This window comes from Mustela erminea, chromosome 1, assembly GCF_009829155.1.
Source record: "Mustela erminea isolate mMusErm1 chromosome 1, mMusErm1.Pri, whole genome shotgun sequence".
Taxonomy (NCBI): Eukaryota; Metazoa; Chordata; class Mammalia; order Carnivora; family Mustelidae; genus Mustela; species Mustela erminea.
The window spans coordinates 114,319,280-114,336,059 of NC_045614.1; the positions used below are offsets into that span (position 1 = coordinate 114,319,280).

Sequence of the window (16,780 nt, forward strand, 5' to 3'; positions counted from 1 at the left end):
ATAACTGAAGAAAAGCAAATAAAAATGACCATCTCTACCTGTCACACTACAAAAGATTTTTAAAAGGAATTTCGACAAAAGCTAATTTTACAAGAGTATGCATACATGTTAGTATGTATATTTATGTGTATGTATGAATACTCATTGAGAACTGTCTGCAAAAATAGTAGGTACAAGAGCAAAAAGGAATTATTTTTTTCGGATGGAATTTCAAGTAATTTTTTTCATTGTGTATTTCTGCATTTCATTTATATGGGAAAAATATATATATATACACCTTTTTTCCAAAATGAGAACACTCTTTTAAAAAGAACAGTAAGAGGGGGAGGGGCGCCTGCATGGCTCAGAGCATGATCTCAGGGTCCTGGGATTGAGTCCTGCATGTGCATCAGGCTCCTGACTCAGTGGGGAATATGCTTCTCCCTCTTCCTCTGCCCCTCCCCATTGCTCATGCACTCTCTAATAAGTAAATCTTTAAATAAATAAAAGAACAGCAAAGGGGAAAAATCATGATTCTATCAACAGATTTTTTTGTAACAGCTTTTTTAAAAAAAATTATTTATCACCATTATACCTGGTCAATGACTTCAATTTCATGTTCCTTATTCTTCATTTCAAGTGCAAATTGTTCCTTGATAATAGTCTCGATCTTCTGCACAGCAGCATCTCGAGCTGCATAATGAACATAAAATAATCCAAGGTCTAATTACTCAGTGACTATCATGATCTAAGTCAGTATGCAAAAAAAGAAACCCAGGAAACAGTAATTCCTACATGGAGAAACCTAGTGGCTGTCACCTTAACCAATGATGAAAAGTTAACATTACTAATATGGCAGCAAACTGACATAAGGCACTGAGAAGTCTACACCACTCTAAGGCACTCTGGCCAAAAATGCTAAATCTAATTACAGGGAACGTCAAACAAACCCAAACTGAAGGACATTCTACAAAATAACTGGCTTACATGATTCAAACATTAGAGTCAAGGAAGGCAGAAAGGTTGAGGAGATTAAAAGAGATTAAAGAGGTATGACAACAAAATGCACTGTGTGATCCTGGACTGGAGCCTAGAGAGGGCAACAGTTATAAAATACAATACTGCAAAACTGGTAACACCTGAATATGGACTGAACGCTACATAATGTAATGATGAATGTTAAAATTTCCTGCTTCTGATAATAACGCTGCAATTACATAAGACAAATCTTCTTAAGAAACACAACACTTGTGTTTACAGGTGTCCAATTTATTTTCCAGAGATTTAAAAAGAATGATGTGGGGGCGCCTGGGTGGCTCAGTGGGTTAAGCCGCTGCCTTCGGCTCAGGTCATGATCTCAGGGTCCTGGGATCAAGTCCCGCATCGGGCTCTCTGCTCAGCAGGGAGCCTGCTTCCCTCTCTCTCTCTCTCTGCCTGCCTCTCCATCTACTTGTGATTTCTCTCTGTCAAATAAATAAATAAAATCTTTTAAAAATAAAATAAAATAAAGTAAAATAAAAAGAATGATGTGCATATACACCTGCATGCAAAGATGCACGTATCTGAGAGAGCGCACGCAAACGTGTGGGGGGGGGACAGATAAATGAGGCAAAATATAAACAACTGGCTAATTAATCTGGATAAAAGACATAAAAGTATTCCTTGCAATTTTTCTGCTAGGAATTATACCAAAATAAAAATTACCGAACAACAAAAAGAAATCCATTAAGATTCTGACAGAAATATTTGGTGACCTGTGAAAAACCACAGTTCCAAAGAAAAAGAAAATAAAGAGGTAGCTAGAGGGGAGGTATAGTCTGTGACATAAGAGCAGCTCATAAAGAAGGCAGGGAACTTCCTTCTATAGAGAAGGATCTAGCAAGCAATTCAGCAGTTCCTGATTACAACTACCTAAAAGAACGAGCAAAGAAAGAACTCAAAAATAAAAAAATGCCTCTGGGGCACCTGGTGTCTCAGTCAGTTAAGTGTCCAACTCTTTTTTTTTTTTTTTTAAAGACTTTATTTATTTATTTGACAGAGAGAGATCACAAGTAGGCAGAGAGGCAGGCTGGGGCGGGGGAGGGGAGCAGGCTCCCCACTGTGCAGAGAGCCCGATGCGGGGCTTGATCCAAAGACCCTGAGATCATGACCTGAGCCGAAGGCAGAGGCTTAGCCCACTGAGCCACCCAGGCGCGCCAAAGTGTCCAACTCTTGATTTCCACCCGAGTCATGATTTCAGGGTCATGAGATCAAGCCCCACGGCAGGCTCTGTCCTGGGTGTAGAGCCTGCTTGGGATTCTCTTACTCTCTCTGCACCCCGCCCCTCAATCTCTCTCTCTCTCTCTCAAAAAAAAAAAAAAAAAAAAAAAAAGGCTCTCTCTCCCTCTCTCTCTCTTTTGTTTAAGATTTTATTTATTATTTATTCTAGAGAGGGACAGAAAATATAGTGAGCGAGAGCACAAGCAGGGAGGAGAGGAAGAGGAAAGCTCCCCGCTGAGCAGGGAACCTGATGCAGGGCTTGATCCCAGGACCCTGGGCTCAAAATCTGAGCCTGAAGGCAGACGCTTAACCAAATGAGCTACCCAGGCACCCCCACAAGCCTCTACTCTTGAAAGCAATAACGTACTATATGATAACTAGAATTTACATAAAATTTCAAGGGGTCACCTGAGTGGCACAGTCAGGTGAGTGACTCTTAGATTTAGCTCAGGTCATGATCTTCGGGTCATGAGATAGAGCCTGAAGTCATGGTGTCTGCTAGAGATTCTCCCCTCTCTCCCTGCCTCTCCCCCATGCACACTGTCTCTCCCTATCAAACAAACAAATCTTTAAAAAAAAAAAAAAAAAAAAACCTTGAAATTAAAAAAAAAGAGGATTAAAAAAAATACCTCTAGAGGTCACAGAATTCAGATGATGACTACTCAAAGTAATATGCAACTCAGAGTTTAAAATATCAGATACAAGAGGAAAAAAGAGCCAAAGAACTGCCTGAAAACCCTGGAATTTGGGGGCATTTGGCTGGCTCAGTCAGTATAGCATGAGACTCTTGATGTTGGGTTTGTAAGTTCAAGTCCCACACTGGGTGTAGAGATTACTTAAAAATAAAATCCTTAAAAAAGAATAAAAAAAAACTGGGAATTATATAAAGTGAGCCTATGTCTACAATACGAAAAAAAAAAATGATGTTCATGCATGCTTTGGAGTGTATGAAAAATTACAGAGAAAATTTGGACCCTCTGATGACCCATGTAATTTTCTCCCTGTAAAATATATCATTAAACTGGCAACTTCAAACTAATAATGGTATAAATGGTATAACTGAGCATTCTTATGGATAGTCTACATGGAGGAAAATGACTGCTTTTTGTCATTGTCAAAGAGTATTTTCTAGTATCACTATATATAGATCCTTATATATATATATATCCTTGTGTGTACAAACCAGCAGATATTCTTAGGGAAAAGAGGCTGAAGTCAGAGAACTTGATCACTGAGGGCTGTTTTATCATAAGCTCCTTAGAGAGAAACTCTTCTAATAAAAACAAAACAATATAATAAGCAAAAGGAAGTATTCAGAAGCAAAATTCTGAGAAATAAAAATACGGTTTGGGATTAGGCACAGAATGGTCACCCAGAGGAAGAATAGCAAATTATCCCTCAGTAGGAAAAACTATCCCTGCTTAGGCTAAGTACCTGGGAAATTACACTGTATTTTTAAAGTGAAATTATTATGTTCACTAAAACAATCAGTTTTCCTTCTTATTTTTATTAAAAAAGTCATACCATCTGATACATTTGAGTAATGAATCTAAGTGTCACAAGTCTTTGGCTTATTACTGAAAGGAAATAATTTCCTTATAAATAAAATAACTGAATGAGGAGAAAGGTTGCAGTGAAATGTTTTCATTATTTAGAATTCAATTTGATAATTTTTGGTCCACAAAGAATTTTGGGAGGTACATAGGACTTGACTGCACTTGGAGACACAAATTTTCTTTCACTACTTCATAGGACTTGACTGCACTTGGAGACACAAATTTTCTTTCACTACTTCCACTAATCTTTGTGGAGCTACAACAATATGACTTGGATGCCTTCTGTACCCAGCCGTGTCAATTTACATAGATTTATTATTTTAATAAACAGCAGTGAATTTCAGCAATAATTTGTTTTAAAAACCCAAATTCAGCACCTTCTCCTGAGATACCTTAAAATATTCTGGGTAGCTACAGACACATAGTTGATAATTTGCTCTTCAACTAATAATATGATCTTGGGCAAGTAATTTCACACCTCTGAGCCTAAACTACTAGCAGCTAAGTGCAAGGGTTAAACTAGATCAGAATCTTCCAAATTTAGGTCCTCCATATACCACCTTTAAGTTACCTACACTACATCTGAGAATCATATGAAACATGTATTTCAAATAATTAAATAATATATTTAAATAATTTTAGCCTTATCCTAAGCAACAGTAGTCATGAAACTATGAGTTTGATTAGACCATGTATGTCCAACAGACATTAAAATAATATGGCACTACTGTAATAGAAAACCTTAATCCACGTACCACCCATTATCATCTATCCATACTGCATATTATAAGACTTTATGGTTATGACCAACTTACCATGATAGCTAAATCTTTCAGCCAGTCTCACTATTGACACTTTCACTGTCTATGTGATTGTCTTCTGGTCTTCGTTGGAACACACGGCGTATTGCTGTTAACAGAGGAGTTAACTAATCCCTCTTCAGATTATACAAAACAGTGGAAATGCATTTTGTCTTAATCCCTATAAATCTTATAAGGAAGCACATCTCAACAAAGAAATAATTTCTCAAAGCAGGTGCATTCGTACCTGAATTCTCAATTGCTTTATGACGCTTATTTGGAAGGGCCACAGACACGTCCTCATAATCTGGATCGGTTTCTTTGATTGTTCGCTTGAGTCCAGACATGATGATATTCGTTCTTCACTGTGAAGTAGTAATACGAGGATAAATAAACAAACACTGCTTGATGCTAGTACTTATGACTGCATGTGTACACGTAAATGAAGAGAATAAATACTACATAATACTGAACTCTTAAGTCTCTATCTAAGACATATATAGATCCCTGTTAAAGTCAAAAGCATAACTAACTTCAAAAGTTTACTAAAAACAGGGGCTCCTGGGTGGCTCGGTTGGTTAAGCGTCCAGCACTTGGTGTTGACGCAGGTTATGATCTCAGGGTTGTGAGACTGAGCCAGGCGTCAGGCCCCCCCCACAAGAGAAAGTCAGCAGAGATTTTCTCTTCCTCTCCATCTATCGTTCATCCCCCACCCGCTACATGCACATACTCTCTGATAAATATGTAAATTTTTTAAGTTAACTAAAAACAAAAACAAACCATAAACATCTGTCAGAAAATGAAGGTTTTCCCTCCCAAGAGAAAATCCTATAATAAGGTAGCACATTGCTCAGACTTTTCAAAAGGAGCCAGGCTTTCACAGAAGGGCATTCATAAGTGAAGGAAAGAAACCAGACTTTGATGAAAACATGGTAAAGTGCAAATAGCACCTTGGAATTCATAATACAAAACAGGAGCAATACATATAGTTAAGCTCTTTTTTTTTTTTTTTAAAAGATTTTATTTATTCATTTGACACAGAGAGATCACAAGTAGGCAGAGAGGCAGGCAGAGAGAGAGAGAGGAGGAAGCAGGCTCCCCGCGGAGCGGAGAACCCGATGCGGGACTCGATCCCAGGACCCTGAGATCATGACCTGAGCCGAAGGCAGCGGCTTAACCCACTGAGCCACCCAGGCGCCCTATAGTTAAGCTCTTAAATAATTTATCATACAAGTCCTCTTTCTGATACTTACACAGTGCCTGCTACAGAACAGGTACGCAATAAATATTATTGTTACTGATCACTTTTCATTACTCATAATAAACCCAAATCACAGACATATTTAGCAAGTTTGCAAAATAATAAGTCCTACGTGTCCAGGTCTTCAAATAAAACAATCCCATAAATCTTCTAGATCAGTACAGTACCCATACATTAGCAACTACTCATATGTGGTTATTTAAAGTTAGGTAAAAATTTAAAAAATTAAAAAATAAAGTTAATTCAAAATTCAGTTCCTTTCTTCCACATTTCAATTTTTCTTTTTTTCTTTTAAAACAAGAGAACAAGAGCAGGGGGAGGGGCAGATGGAGAAGCAGACTCCCCACCAAGCAGAAAGCCTGATGTGGCACTTGATTCCAGGACCTTGGGATCATGACCTGAGCCAAAGGCAGAAGCTTAACCGACTGAGCCACCCAGGCAACCCAGATTTCAATTTTTTAATTTCAGAACTAAACACGTTTCAAGTGCGCAACAGCTATCAGCGGCTAGCAGATACAGAACACTTATATCATTGCAAAAAGTTCTACTGGACACTGTTCCTCTTCCAAACTGTGTTACATTGAGCACTTAGTAATATTTCATGAGTTAGCTTAGGAAATGCTATCCAAACCAGTACTGTCCAAAAGTCATATGATGTGAGCCATGTATGGAATTTATTTTTTTAAAGATTTTATTTATTTATTTGACAAAGAGAAATCACAAGTAGGCAGAGAGGCAGAGCAGAGAGCTGAGCAGAGAGCCCGATGCAGGGCTCGATCCCAGGACCCAAAGGCAGAGGCTTTAACCCACTGAGCCACCCAGGCACCCCAGCCATGTATGGAATTTAAAATTCTCTAGCAGCCACATTAAAAAAAGGAATAAAAGGGGCACCTGGCTGGCTCAGTCAGTAGAGCGTGCAACTCTTGATCTCAGGATCATGAGACTGAGCTCCACACTGAGTGTAGAGATTACTTTAAAAAAAAAAAGGAAAAAGAAATGGATGAAATTAATTTTAATTGTATTTTTACTTAACCAGTGTGCCCAAAATATTATCATTCCAACAATGTAGTCAATATAAACAAATTAGCAATAAAATATTTTACATTCTTATCTCTGTGCTAAGTCTTTAAAATCCAGTGTGTATTTTACAGTTAGAGCACATCTCAATTTGGACCAGCCACATTCAAAGGCTCAATAACCACCTGTGGCTAATGACTCCCTTACTGGGCATCGAGGGCCTACCGATACAGTATACAGATAAGAAGACAGCCTCAGGGTAGTTATGAGTTGTCCCTTAGAGCATTAATCTACAACACAGAAAAGACAAGAAGAGCTCCCTGATTTCCAAACCTCTGTTCTATCACTAATGGTTATTTACTTAACCAAAAGGCAAAAATATACAATATGCATTTACTGAGGTGATTAAATTTTTAAAATAAAATTAATTTTAAAATGTTAACTCAAAAATATATTTTAGGGCGCCTGGGTGGCTCAGTGGGTTAAGCCGCTGCCTTCAGCTCAGGTCATGATCTCAGGGTCCTGGGATCGAGTCCCGCATCGGGCTCTCTGCTCAGCAGGGAGCCTGCTTCCCTTCCTCTCTCTCTGCCTGCCTCTCCGTCTACTTGTGATTTCTCTCTGTCAAATAAATAAATAAAATCTTAAAAAAAAAAAAATTAAAAAATATATATATATATTTTTTTTTTATTTTAAATTATAAAAGAACTAACACTTTAAAAGTTTCTTGGCTTAGTCCAGTTCTGTTACCCATCCCAGAGACAGGCCCACATGATTTAGCTGGGAGAGGAACCCATTATGTAATGATATATATTTAAGTCCTAGATCTAAGAGATCATTTTCTCCCGTTACTGCTACTTTGTGTAATAAGCTCAAAATGTTCTAAAAACTCCAGCACTTACAAATATCCAGAATTAAGCCATTTAATGTTTCTTCACCATCATTACACACCTGCTATAATTTAGAATATAAATGAGTCTTTACTTTTGTAAAGGCCCTGAATCCAACTGTTATTTGCTGTTTCTAAAGCTTATAAAAAGTGAGCATAGGGGCACCTAGGTGGCTCAGTGGGTTAAAGCCTCTGCCTTCGGCTCAGGTCATGGTCTCAGGGTCCTGGGATCGAGCCCCACATTGGGTTCTCTCTGCTCAGCGGGGAGCCTGCCTCCCCCCACCCCCGTCTGCCTCTCTACTTGTGATCTCTGTCAAATAAATGAATAAAATTTTAAAAAGAAAAAAAAAAGTGAGCATAATGGGACACCTGGCTGGTTCAGTTGGTAGAGCATGCAACTCTTGACCTCGGGTCATGATTTATGCCCCACATTGGGTGCAGCGCTTACTAAAAATAAGATAAAAAATAATTTTTCTTGAAAAAGTGAGAGTAAGTTCTTGCCTTCTCTATTTGGTCTGCAACTAGTTTTAGACAACATGAAAAAATCTTGGGCCATTAGATAAAGAATACATTCTTTAAAAAAAAAAATCAACAAACCTCATTCTACTCTAATGCAGATGGAAAAAAACATATATTTTATTCTCTGATAAACCTAGAAACAGATACAGACACATCCTAGCTGGTCTTCAAATCTGTTTCTGTGCAACACCATTTCTTGGTGACACCCTGTCTCCTACAGCTTTCCAGAGTTTTATGAGATTATCTGTAAAGATGAGTGAGTTCAGCATCACCTTACCTCACCCATTCCATGGGCCTCATTATCTGAATATTCTCCTCCTACTTCCCTAGAGTAATAGTAGCTCCTCTCCAGGAAGGCTGGGGATCTTTGAAGAAAAGAGTATTTTATTTCACCCTCATTTAAGGGATAAAGCAAAAACTCTTCCTTTGCTCTTTTTGCTCTAAAACTAAGGAAACAGAAGGGAAAAATGAGAAGAGTTTGATTGTGGAAAGTTGGGGTAGATAAGGAAGAAACCACCAATGAGTTAATTTGTACTGCCAAGGTCATTCGTAATTCATGCAACCCTTGTAATAAAGCTTTTCCTGTCTTCTCTAGGCATAGATTTGAGCTTCTGATAAACATGTTTAGAAAGATTTAGACCGGGGCGCCTGGGTGGCTCAGTGGGTTAAAGCCTCCACCTTCAGTTCAGGTCATGATCCCAGGGTCATTGGATCGAGCCCTGCATTGGGCTCTCTGCTCAGCAGGGAGACCTGCTTCCCCCTCTCTCTGCCTGCCTCTCTGCCTACTTGTGATCTCTGTCAAATACATAAATAAAATCTTAAAAAAAAAAGATTTAGAACTATACTGTCACTTTTTAATAACTCAGGTCTGCTTCTGTCTAGCAAGAACAATACTGAAGTATACACGTGCCACATTCAAGTATCCACCAGCTAAGGCTAGGAACAACTGCTGGGGCGTGCTCTCATCACGATGGAATGAGTGAGAGAATGGAATGTGTAACAAATGACCCGTGGTCATGTTAAGTTTCAGATTCTTGTCTCACTTTGAGATTTATGAAAAGGAAATAGGAACAGTTGCTAGATACTGTCAGATTCAACTTTGAAACAAAATGTCCTATTAATACTCTTTAGGTTTTGAATCAAATGAAACAAAAGAGTACAGAGATGGTAAATGTGAACTGCTTAAAGAAAAAAGTCTGTCACTGTTTATAATTAGTCTGTGAGAAAGGATTTTCTCCATACCATGGGACCACTTCCACATTCAAAAATGTATGTAATGCTGATTCCTCTAATTTAAAAATACTTAAGTCACTGGGTGCCTGGGTGGTTCAGCTGGTTAAGCGACTGTCGTCAGCTCAGGTCATGATCCCAGAGTCCCAGGATAGATCCGGCTCCCAGCTAAGCGGGGAGTCTGCTTCTCACTCTGACCTCTTCCCCTCTCATGCTCGCTCTCTCTTTCTCTCTCTCTCTCAAATAAATAAATAAAATCTTAAAACAATAATTTAAAAAAATAAAATATTTATGTCATTTAAACAGGCTCATTATAAAAAATTAATGGCTTGGGGCTCCTGGATGGTTCAGTCAGTGGAGTGTGTGACTCTTGATCTTGGAGTTGTGAGTTCAAGCCCCACACTGGGCATGGAGGTTACTTAAAAATAAAAAAATATGGGCACCTATGTGGCTCAGTGGGTTAAAGTCTCTGCCTTCGGCTCGGGTCATGATCCCGGGGTCCTGGGATTGAGACCTGCATCAGGCTCTCTGCTCAGCCGGGAGCCTGCTTCCCCCTCCCTCTCTCTCTGCCTGCCTCTCTGCCTATTTGTCATCTCTGTCTGTCAAATAAATAAATAAGATCTTTAAAAATAAATAAATAGATAGATAGATAAATAAATAAATAGGGGAGTCAAGATGGCAGAGAAGTAGCAGGCTGAGACTACAACAGGAAGCAGGAGATCAGCCAGATAGATTATCAATCCATTGTGAACACCTACAAATCCAACAGGAGACCGAAGAGAAGAACAGCAACAATTCTAGAAACAGAAAATCGACCACTTTCTGAAAGGTAGGACCGGCGGAGAAGTGAATCCAAAGCGACGGGAAGATAGACCCCGAGGGGAGGGGGCGGCTCCTGGCAAGTGGAGGAGCAACAGAGCACAAAATCAGGACTTTTAAAAGTTCTGCTCCATTGAGGGACATCGCTCCAGAGGCTAAACTGGGGTGAAGCTCACGCGGGGTCAGCGTGGCCCCAGGTCCCACGGGGTCACAGAAGGATAGGGGGTGTCTGAGTGTCACAGAGCTCGCAGGTATTAGAGCAGGGAAGCCGGCTACAGAGACAGAGCCAAGGAGTGAGCTCTCAGCTCGGAGTTACCTTGAACCAGTCACAGGCTGGGTGAGCTTGGAGCGCAGCCAGAGGCCAAGGAGACGGGAGTGATTGGGCACTTTTATCTGAGAGCGCACTGAGGAGTGGGGCCCCGAGTCTCTGCTTCTCTGGGCTTGAGATTGGGAGGCCACCATTTTCATTCCCATCCTCCGGAACTCTACACAAAGCGTTCAGGGAACAAAAGCTCCCGAAACCGAACCCAAGCAGATTACTTAGCCCAACCCCTGGTAAGGGCGCTGCAATTCGGTCTGGGGCAAAGACACCTGATCATCACTACAACAGGCCCCTCCCCCAGAAGATCAACAAGAAATCCAACCAAGACCAAGTTCAAGTACCAAGGAGAACAGCAGAATTCCAGAGGAGGAGAAAGCAAAGCATGGAATTCATGGCTTTCTCCCCAAGATTCCTTAGTCTTGCAGTTAATTTTTTTTTAATTTTATTTATTCTCTTCTTCTAATTTTTTTTAACTTTTACCCTTTCCTCTTTTAACGTTTTTTAACTAGTTTATCTTAATAATACCTTTCATTTAAAAAAATAATAATAATCATCTCTTTTGAACCTTCATTATTTGAGTCATATTTTATCCTTCATTTTATCTAACTTTATTTTTTGTATACACATAGGGTTTTTTCTTCTAAAAAATTTGGGGTATGACTTCTTCTAATAGATCAAAATACGCCCTAAATCTAGCTCCGGGCTTGTTCTAGTCTCTAGCCCGAGCAAAATCTCTCCACTTTCTTTTTCTATATTCTCCCAACCAACTTACTTTATCAACTCCTTTTTTAGAAATTAAAAAAAAATTTTTTTTCATCTTTATAGGCATATTCCATTCCTTCATTGTGTTTACCCTTATATATATTTTTCATTCTTTAAAATTTTGGGAGGTACTTTCTTCTAAGAGACCAAAATACTCCCCAAATTAAGTGGGTGACCCTGTTCTAGTCACTAGTCTAATATATGTATTTTTTTTATTTTTTTTATTTTTTTTCATTTTTTTCTTTCTTTCTTTTTTTTTTTTTAATTTTTTTTCTGAACTTCTTTTTATCCCCTTTCTCCCCACCATGATTTGGGGTCTCTTCTGATTTGGCTAAAGCACATTTTCCTTGGGTCTTTGCCACCCTTTTAGTATTTTATTTGCTCCTTCATATATTCTTATCTGGACAAAATGACAAGGCAGAAAAAATCACCACAAAAAAAAAAGAACAAGAGGCAATACCAAAGCCTAGGGACCTAATCAATATGGACATTGGTAATATGTCAGATCTAGAGTTCAGAATGACAATTCTCAAAGTTCTAGCGGGACTCGAAAAAGGCATGGAAGATATTAGAGAAACCCTCTCGGGAGAGATAAAAGCCCTTTCTAGAGAAATAAAAGAACTAAAGTCTAACCAAGTTGAAATCAAAAAAGCTATTAATGATGTGCAATCAAAAATGGAGGCTCTTACTGCTAGGATAAATGAAGCAGAAGAAAGAATCAGTGATATAGAAGACCAAATGACAGAGAATAAAGAAGCTGAGCAAAAAAGAGACAAATACTCCCCCATGAGGGGAAAATTCGAGAGATAAGTGACACCATAAGATGAAACAACATTAGAATAATTGGGATTCCAGAAGAAGAAGAAAAAGAGAGGGGAGCAGAAGGTATATTGGAGAGAATTATTGTAAAGAATTTCCCTAATATGGCAAAGGGAACAAACATCAAAATCCAGGAGGTGCAGAGAACCCCCTTCAAAATCAATAAGAATAGGTCCACAACGTGTCACCTAATAGTAAAATTTACAAGTCTTAGTGACAAAGAGAAAATCCTGAAAGCAGCCCGGGAAAAGAAGTCTGTAACATACAATGGTAAAAATATTAGATTGGCAGCAGACTTATCCACAGAGACCTGGCAGGCCAGAAAGAACTGGCATGATATATTCAGAGCACTAAACGAGAAAAACATGCAGCCAAGAATACTATATCCAGCTAGGCTAACATTGAAAATAGAAGGAGAGATAAAAAGCTTCCAGGACAAATAAAAACTGAAAGAATTTGCAAACACCAAACCAGCTCTACAGGAAATATTGAAAGGTGTCCTCTAAACAAAGAGAGACCCTGTAAGTAGTAGATCAGAAAGGAACAGACAATATACAGTAATAGTCACCTTACAGGCAATACAATGGCACTAAACTCATATCTCTCAATAGTTACTCTGAATGTTAATGGGCTAAATGCCCCAATCAAAAGACACAGGGTATCAGAATGGATAAAAAAGCAAAACCCATCAATATACTGCCTATAAGAGACTCATTTTAGACCGAAGACACCTCCAGATTTAAAGTGAGGGGGTGGAAAACAATTTACCATGCTAATGGACATCAGAAGAAGGCTGGGGTGGCAATCCTTATATCCGATCAATTAGACTTTAAGCCAAAGACTATAACAAGAGATGAGGAAGGACCCTATATCATACTCAAAGGGTCTGTACAACAAGACGATCTAACAATTTTAAATATCTATGCCCATAACATGGGAGCAGCCAACTATATAAACCAATTAATAACAAAATCAAAGAAAGACATCAACAATAGTACAATAATAGTAGGGGACTTTAACACACCCCTCACTGAAATGGACAGATCATCCAAGCAAAAGATCAACAAGGAAATAAAGGCCTTAAATGACATACTGGACCAGATGTCACAGATATATTCAGAACATTTCATCCCAAAGCAACAGAATAAACATTCTTCTCTAGTGCACATGGAACATTCTCCACATCCTGGGTCACAAATCAGGTCTCAACTGGTATCAAAAGACTGGGATCATTCCCTGCATATTTTCAGACCACAATGCTCTGAAGCTAGAACTCAATCACAAGAGGAAATTTGGAAAGAACCCAAATACATGGAGACTAAACAGCATCCTTCTAAAGAATGAATGGGTCAACCGAGAAATTGAAGAATTGAAAAAATTCATGGAAACAAATGATCATGAAAACACAATGGTTCAAAATCTGTGGGACACAGCAAAGGTGGTCCTGAGAGGAAAATATATAGCGGTACAAGCCTTTCTCAAGAAACAAGAAAGGTCTCAAATACACAACCTAACCCTACACCTGAAGAAGCTGGAGAAAAAACAACAAAGAAAGCCTAAACCCAGCAGGAGAAGAGAAATCATAAAGATCAGAGCAGAAATCAATGAAATAGAAACCAAAAAAACAATAGAACAAATCAATGAAACTAGGAGCTGGTTCTTTGAAAGAATTAATAAGATTGATAAACCCCTGGCCAGACTTATCAAAAAGAAAAGAGAAAGAACCCAAATAAATAAAATCATGAATAAAAGAGGAGAGATCACAACCAACACCAAAGAAATACAAACAACTGTAAAAACATATTGTAAACAACTCTATGGCAACAAATTTGACAATCTGGAAGAAATGTATGCATTCATGGAGACATATAAACTACCACAACTGAACCAGGAAGAAATAGAAAACCTGAACAGACCTATAACCAGTAAGGAGATTGAAACAGTCATCAAAATCTCCAAACAAACAAAGCCCAGGGCCAGACGGCTTCCCAGGGGAATTCTACCAAACATTTAAAGAAGTCTCCTGAAACTGTTCCAAAAAATAGAAATGGAAGGAAAACTTCCAAACTCATTTTATGAGGCCAGCATCACCTTGATCCCAAAACCAGACAAGGATCCCATCAAAAAAGAGAATTACAGACCAATATCCTTGAAGAACACAGATACAAAAATTCTCACCAAAATACTAGCCAATAGGATCCAACAGTACATTAAAATGATTATTCACCACGACCAAGTGGGATTTATTCCAGGGCTGCAAGGCTGGTTCAACATCTGCAAATCAATCAATGTGATACAACACATTAATAAAAGAAAGAACAAGAACCATATGATACTCTCAAGAGATGCTGAAAAAGCATTTAACAAAGTACAGCATCCCTTCCTGATCAAAACTCTTCAAACTGTAGGGATAGAGGGTACATACCTCAATATCATCAAAGCCATCTATGAAAAACCCACCGCAAATATCATTCTCAATGGAGAAAAACTGAAAGCTTTTCCACTAATGAACATGGTTCATTATCACCACTACTATTCAACATAGTACTATAAGTCCTAGCCTCAGCAATCAGACAACAAAAAGAAATTAAAGGCATCCAAATCGGCAAAGAAGAAGTCAAACTATCACTTTTTGCAGATGATATGATACTGTATGTGAAAAAACTCAAAAGGCTCCACTCCAAAACTGCTAGAACTTGTACAGGAATTCAGTAAAGTGTCAGGATATAAAATCAATGCACAGAAATCAGTTGCATTTCTCTACACCACCAACAAGACAGAAGAAAGAGAAATTAAGGAGTCAATCCCATTTACAGTTGCACCCAAAACCATAAGATACCTAGGAACAAACCTAACCAAAGAGGCAAAGAATCTATACTCAGAAAACTATAAAGTACTCATGAAAGAATCTGAGGAAGACACAAGGAAACTGAAAAATGTTCCATGCTCCTGGACTGGAAGAATAAATATTGTGAAAATGTCTATGCTACCTAAAGCAATCTACACATTTAATGCAATCGCTATCAAAATACCATCCATTTTTTTCGAAGAAATGGAACAAATAATCCTAAAATTTATATGGAACCAGAAAAGACCTAGAATAGCCAAAGGAATATTGAAAAAGAAAGCCAAAGCTGGTGGCATCACAGTTCCGGACTTCAAGCTCTATTACAAAGCTGTAATCATCAAGACAGTATGGTACTGGCACAAAAACAGACACATAGATAAATGGAACAGAATAGAGAGCGCAGAAACAGACCCTCAACTCAATGTCAACTAATCTTCGACAAAGCAGGAAAGAATGTCCAATGGAAAAAAGACAGTCTGTTTAACACTCTCCTTGAGGAGAATACAGGCAGCAACCTCTTTGACCTCAGCTGCAGCAACTTCTTCCTGGGAACATCGCCAAAGGCAAGGGAAGCAAGGGCAAAAATGAACTATTGGGATTTCACCAAGATCAAAAGCTTTTGCACAGCAAAGGAAACAGTTAACAAAACCAAAAGAGAACTGACAGAATGGGGGAAGGTATTTGCATACAACATATCAGATAAAGGGCTAGTATCTAAAATCTATACAGAGCTTAGCAAACTCAACACCCAAAGGACAAATAATCCAATCAAGAAATGGGCAGAGGACATGAACAGACATTTCTGCAAAGAAGACATCCAGATGGCCAACAGACACAAGAAAAAGTGCTCCACATCACTTGGCATCAGAGAAATACAAATCAGAACCACAGTGAGATACCACCTCACTCCAGTCAGAATGGCTAAAATAAACAAGTCAGGAAATGACAGATGCTGGCAAGGATGCGGAAAAAGGGGAACCCTCCTACACTGTTGGTGGGAATGCAAGCTGGTGCAGCCACTCTGGAAAACAGCATGGAGGTTCCTCAAAAAGTTGAAAATAGAGCTACCCTATGACCCAGCAATTGCACTACTGGGTATCTACCCTAAAGATACAAACATAGTGATCCGAAGGGGCACATGCATCTGAATGTTTATAGCAGCAATGTCCACAACAGCCAACTATGGAAAGAACCTAGATGTCCATCAACAGATGAATGGATAAAAAAGATGTGGTATATGTACACAATGGAATACTATGCAGCCATCAAAAGAAATGAAATTTTGCCATTTGCGACAACGTAGATGGAACTAGAGGGTATTATGCTTAGAGAAATAAGTCAATCGGAGAAAGACAGCTATCATATGATCTCCCTGATATGAGGAAGTGGAGATGCAATGTGGGGGGTTCGGGGGGTAGGAAAAGAATAAATGAAACAAGATGGGATTGGGAGGGAGACAAACCATAAGTGACTCTTAGTCTCACAAAACAAACTGAGGGTTGCTGGGGGGAGGGGGGCCGGGAGAGGGGGGTGGGGTTATGGACACCGAGGAAGGTATTTGCTATGGTGAGTACTGTGAAGTGTGTAAAGCTGGCGATTCACAAACCTGTACCCTGGGGATAAAAATACATTGTATGTTTATAAAAAAATTTTTTTAATTCAATAAATAAATAAATAAATAAGTATGTATGTATGTATACACA

The 16,780-nt window shown here is 38.8% G+C and overlaps 1 protein-coding gene across 8 annotated transcripts in view; it reads right to left on the reverse strand.

Moving 5' to 3' along the window:
* The window catches only part of YEATS2 (YEATS domain containing 2), a 120,313-nt gene that overhangs the window by 87,792 nt on the left and 15,741 nt on the right, over positions 1-16,780 (reverse strand). For 6 of the 8 annotated variants that reach the window (XR_004284924.1, XM_032339303.1, XM_032339328.1 and 3 more), the window contains exons 2-3: positions 4,842-4,959; positions 575-672 (exon numbers count right to left, since the gene is read on the reverse strand). Coding sequence is in view for 6 of the 8 variants with exons in the window: in XM_032339303.1 (XP_032195194.1) it covers positions 575-672; positions 4,842-4,941 (198 nt within the window). In the remaining 2 variants the exon portion in view is untranslated. Of the gene's footprint in view, positions 1-574; positions 673-4,841; positions 4,960-8,559; positions 8,900-16,780 lie in introns of those variants that run through there. The other 2 variants (XM_032339312.1, XM_032339336.1) reach the window with 2 other exon arrangements.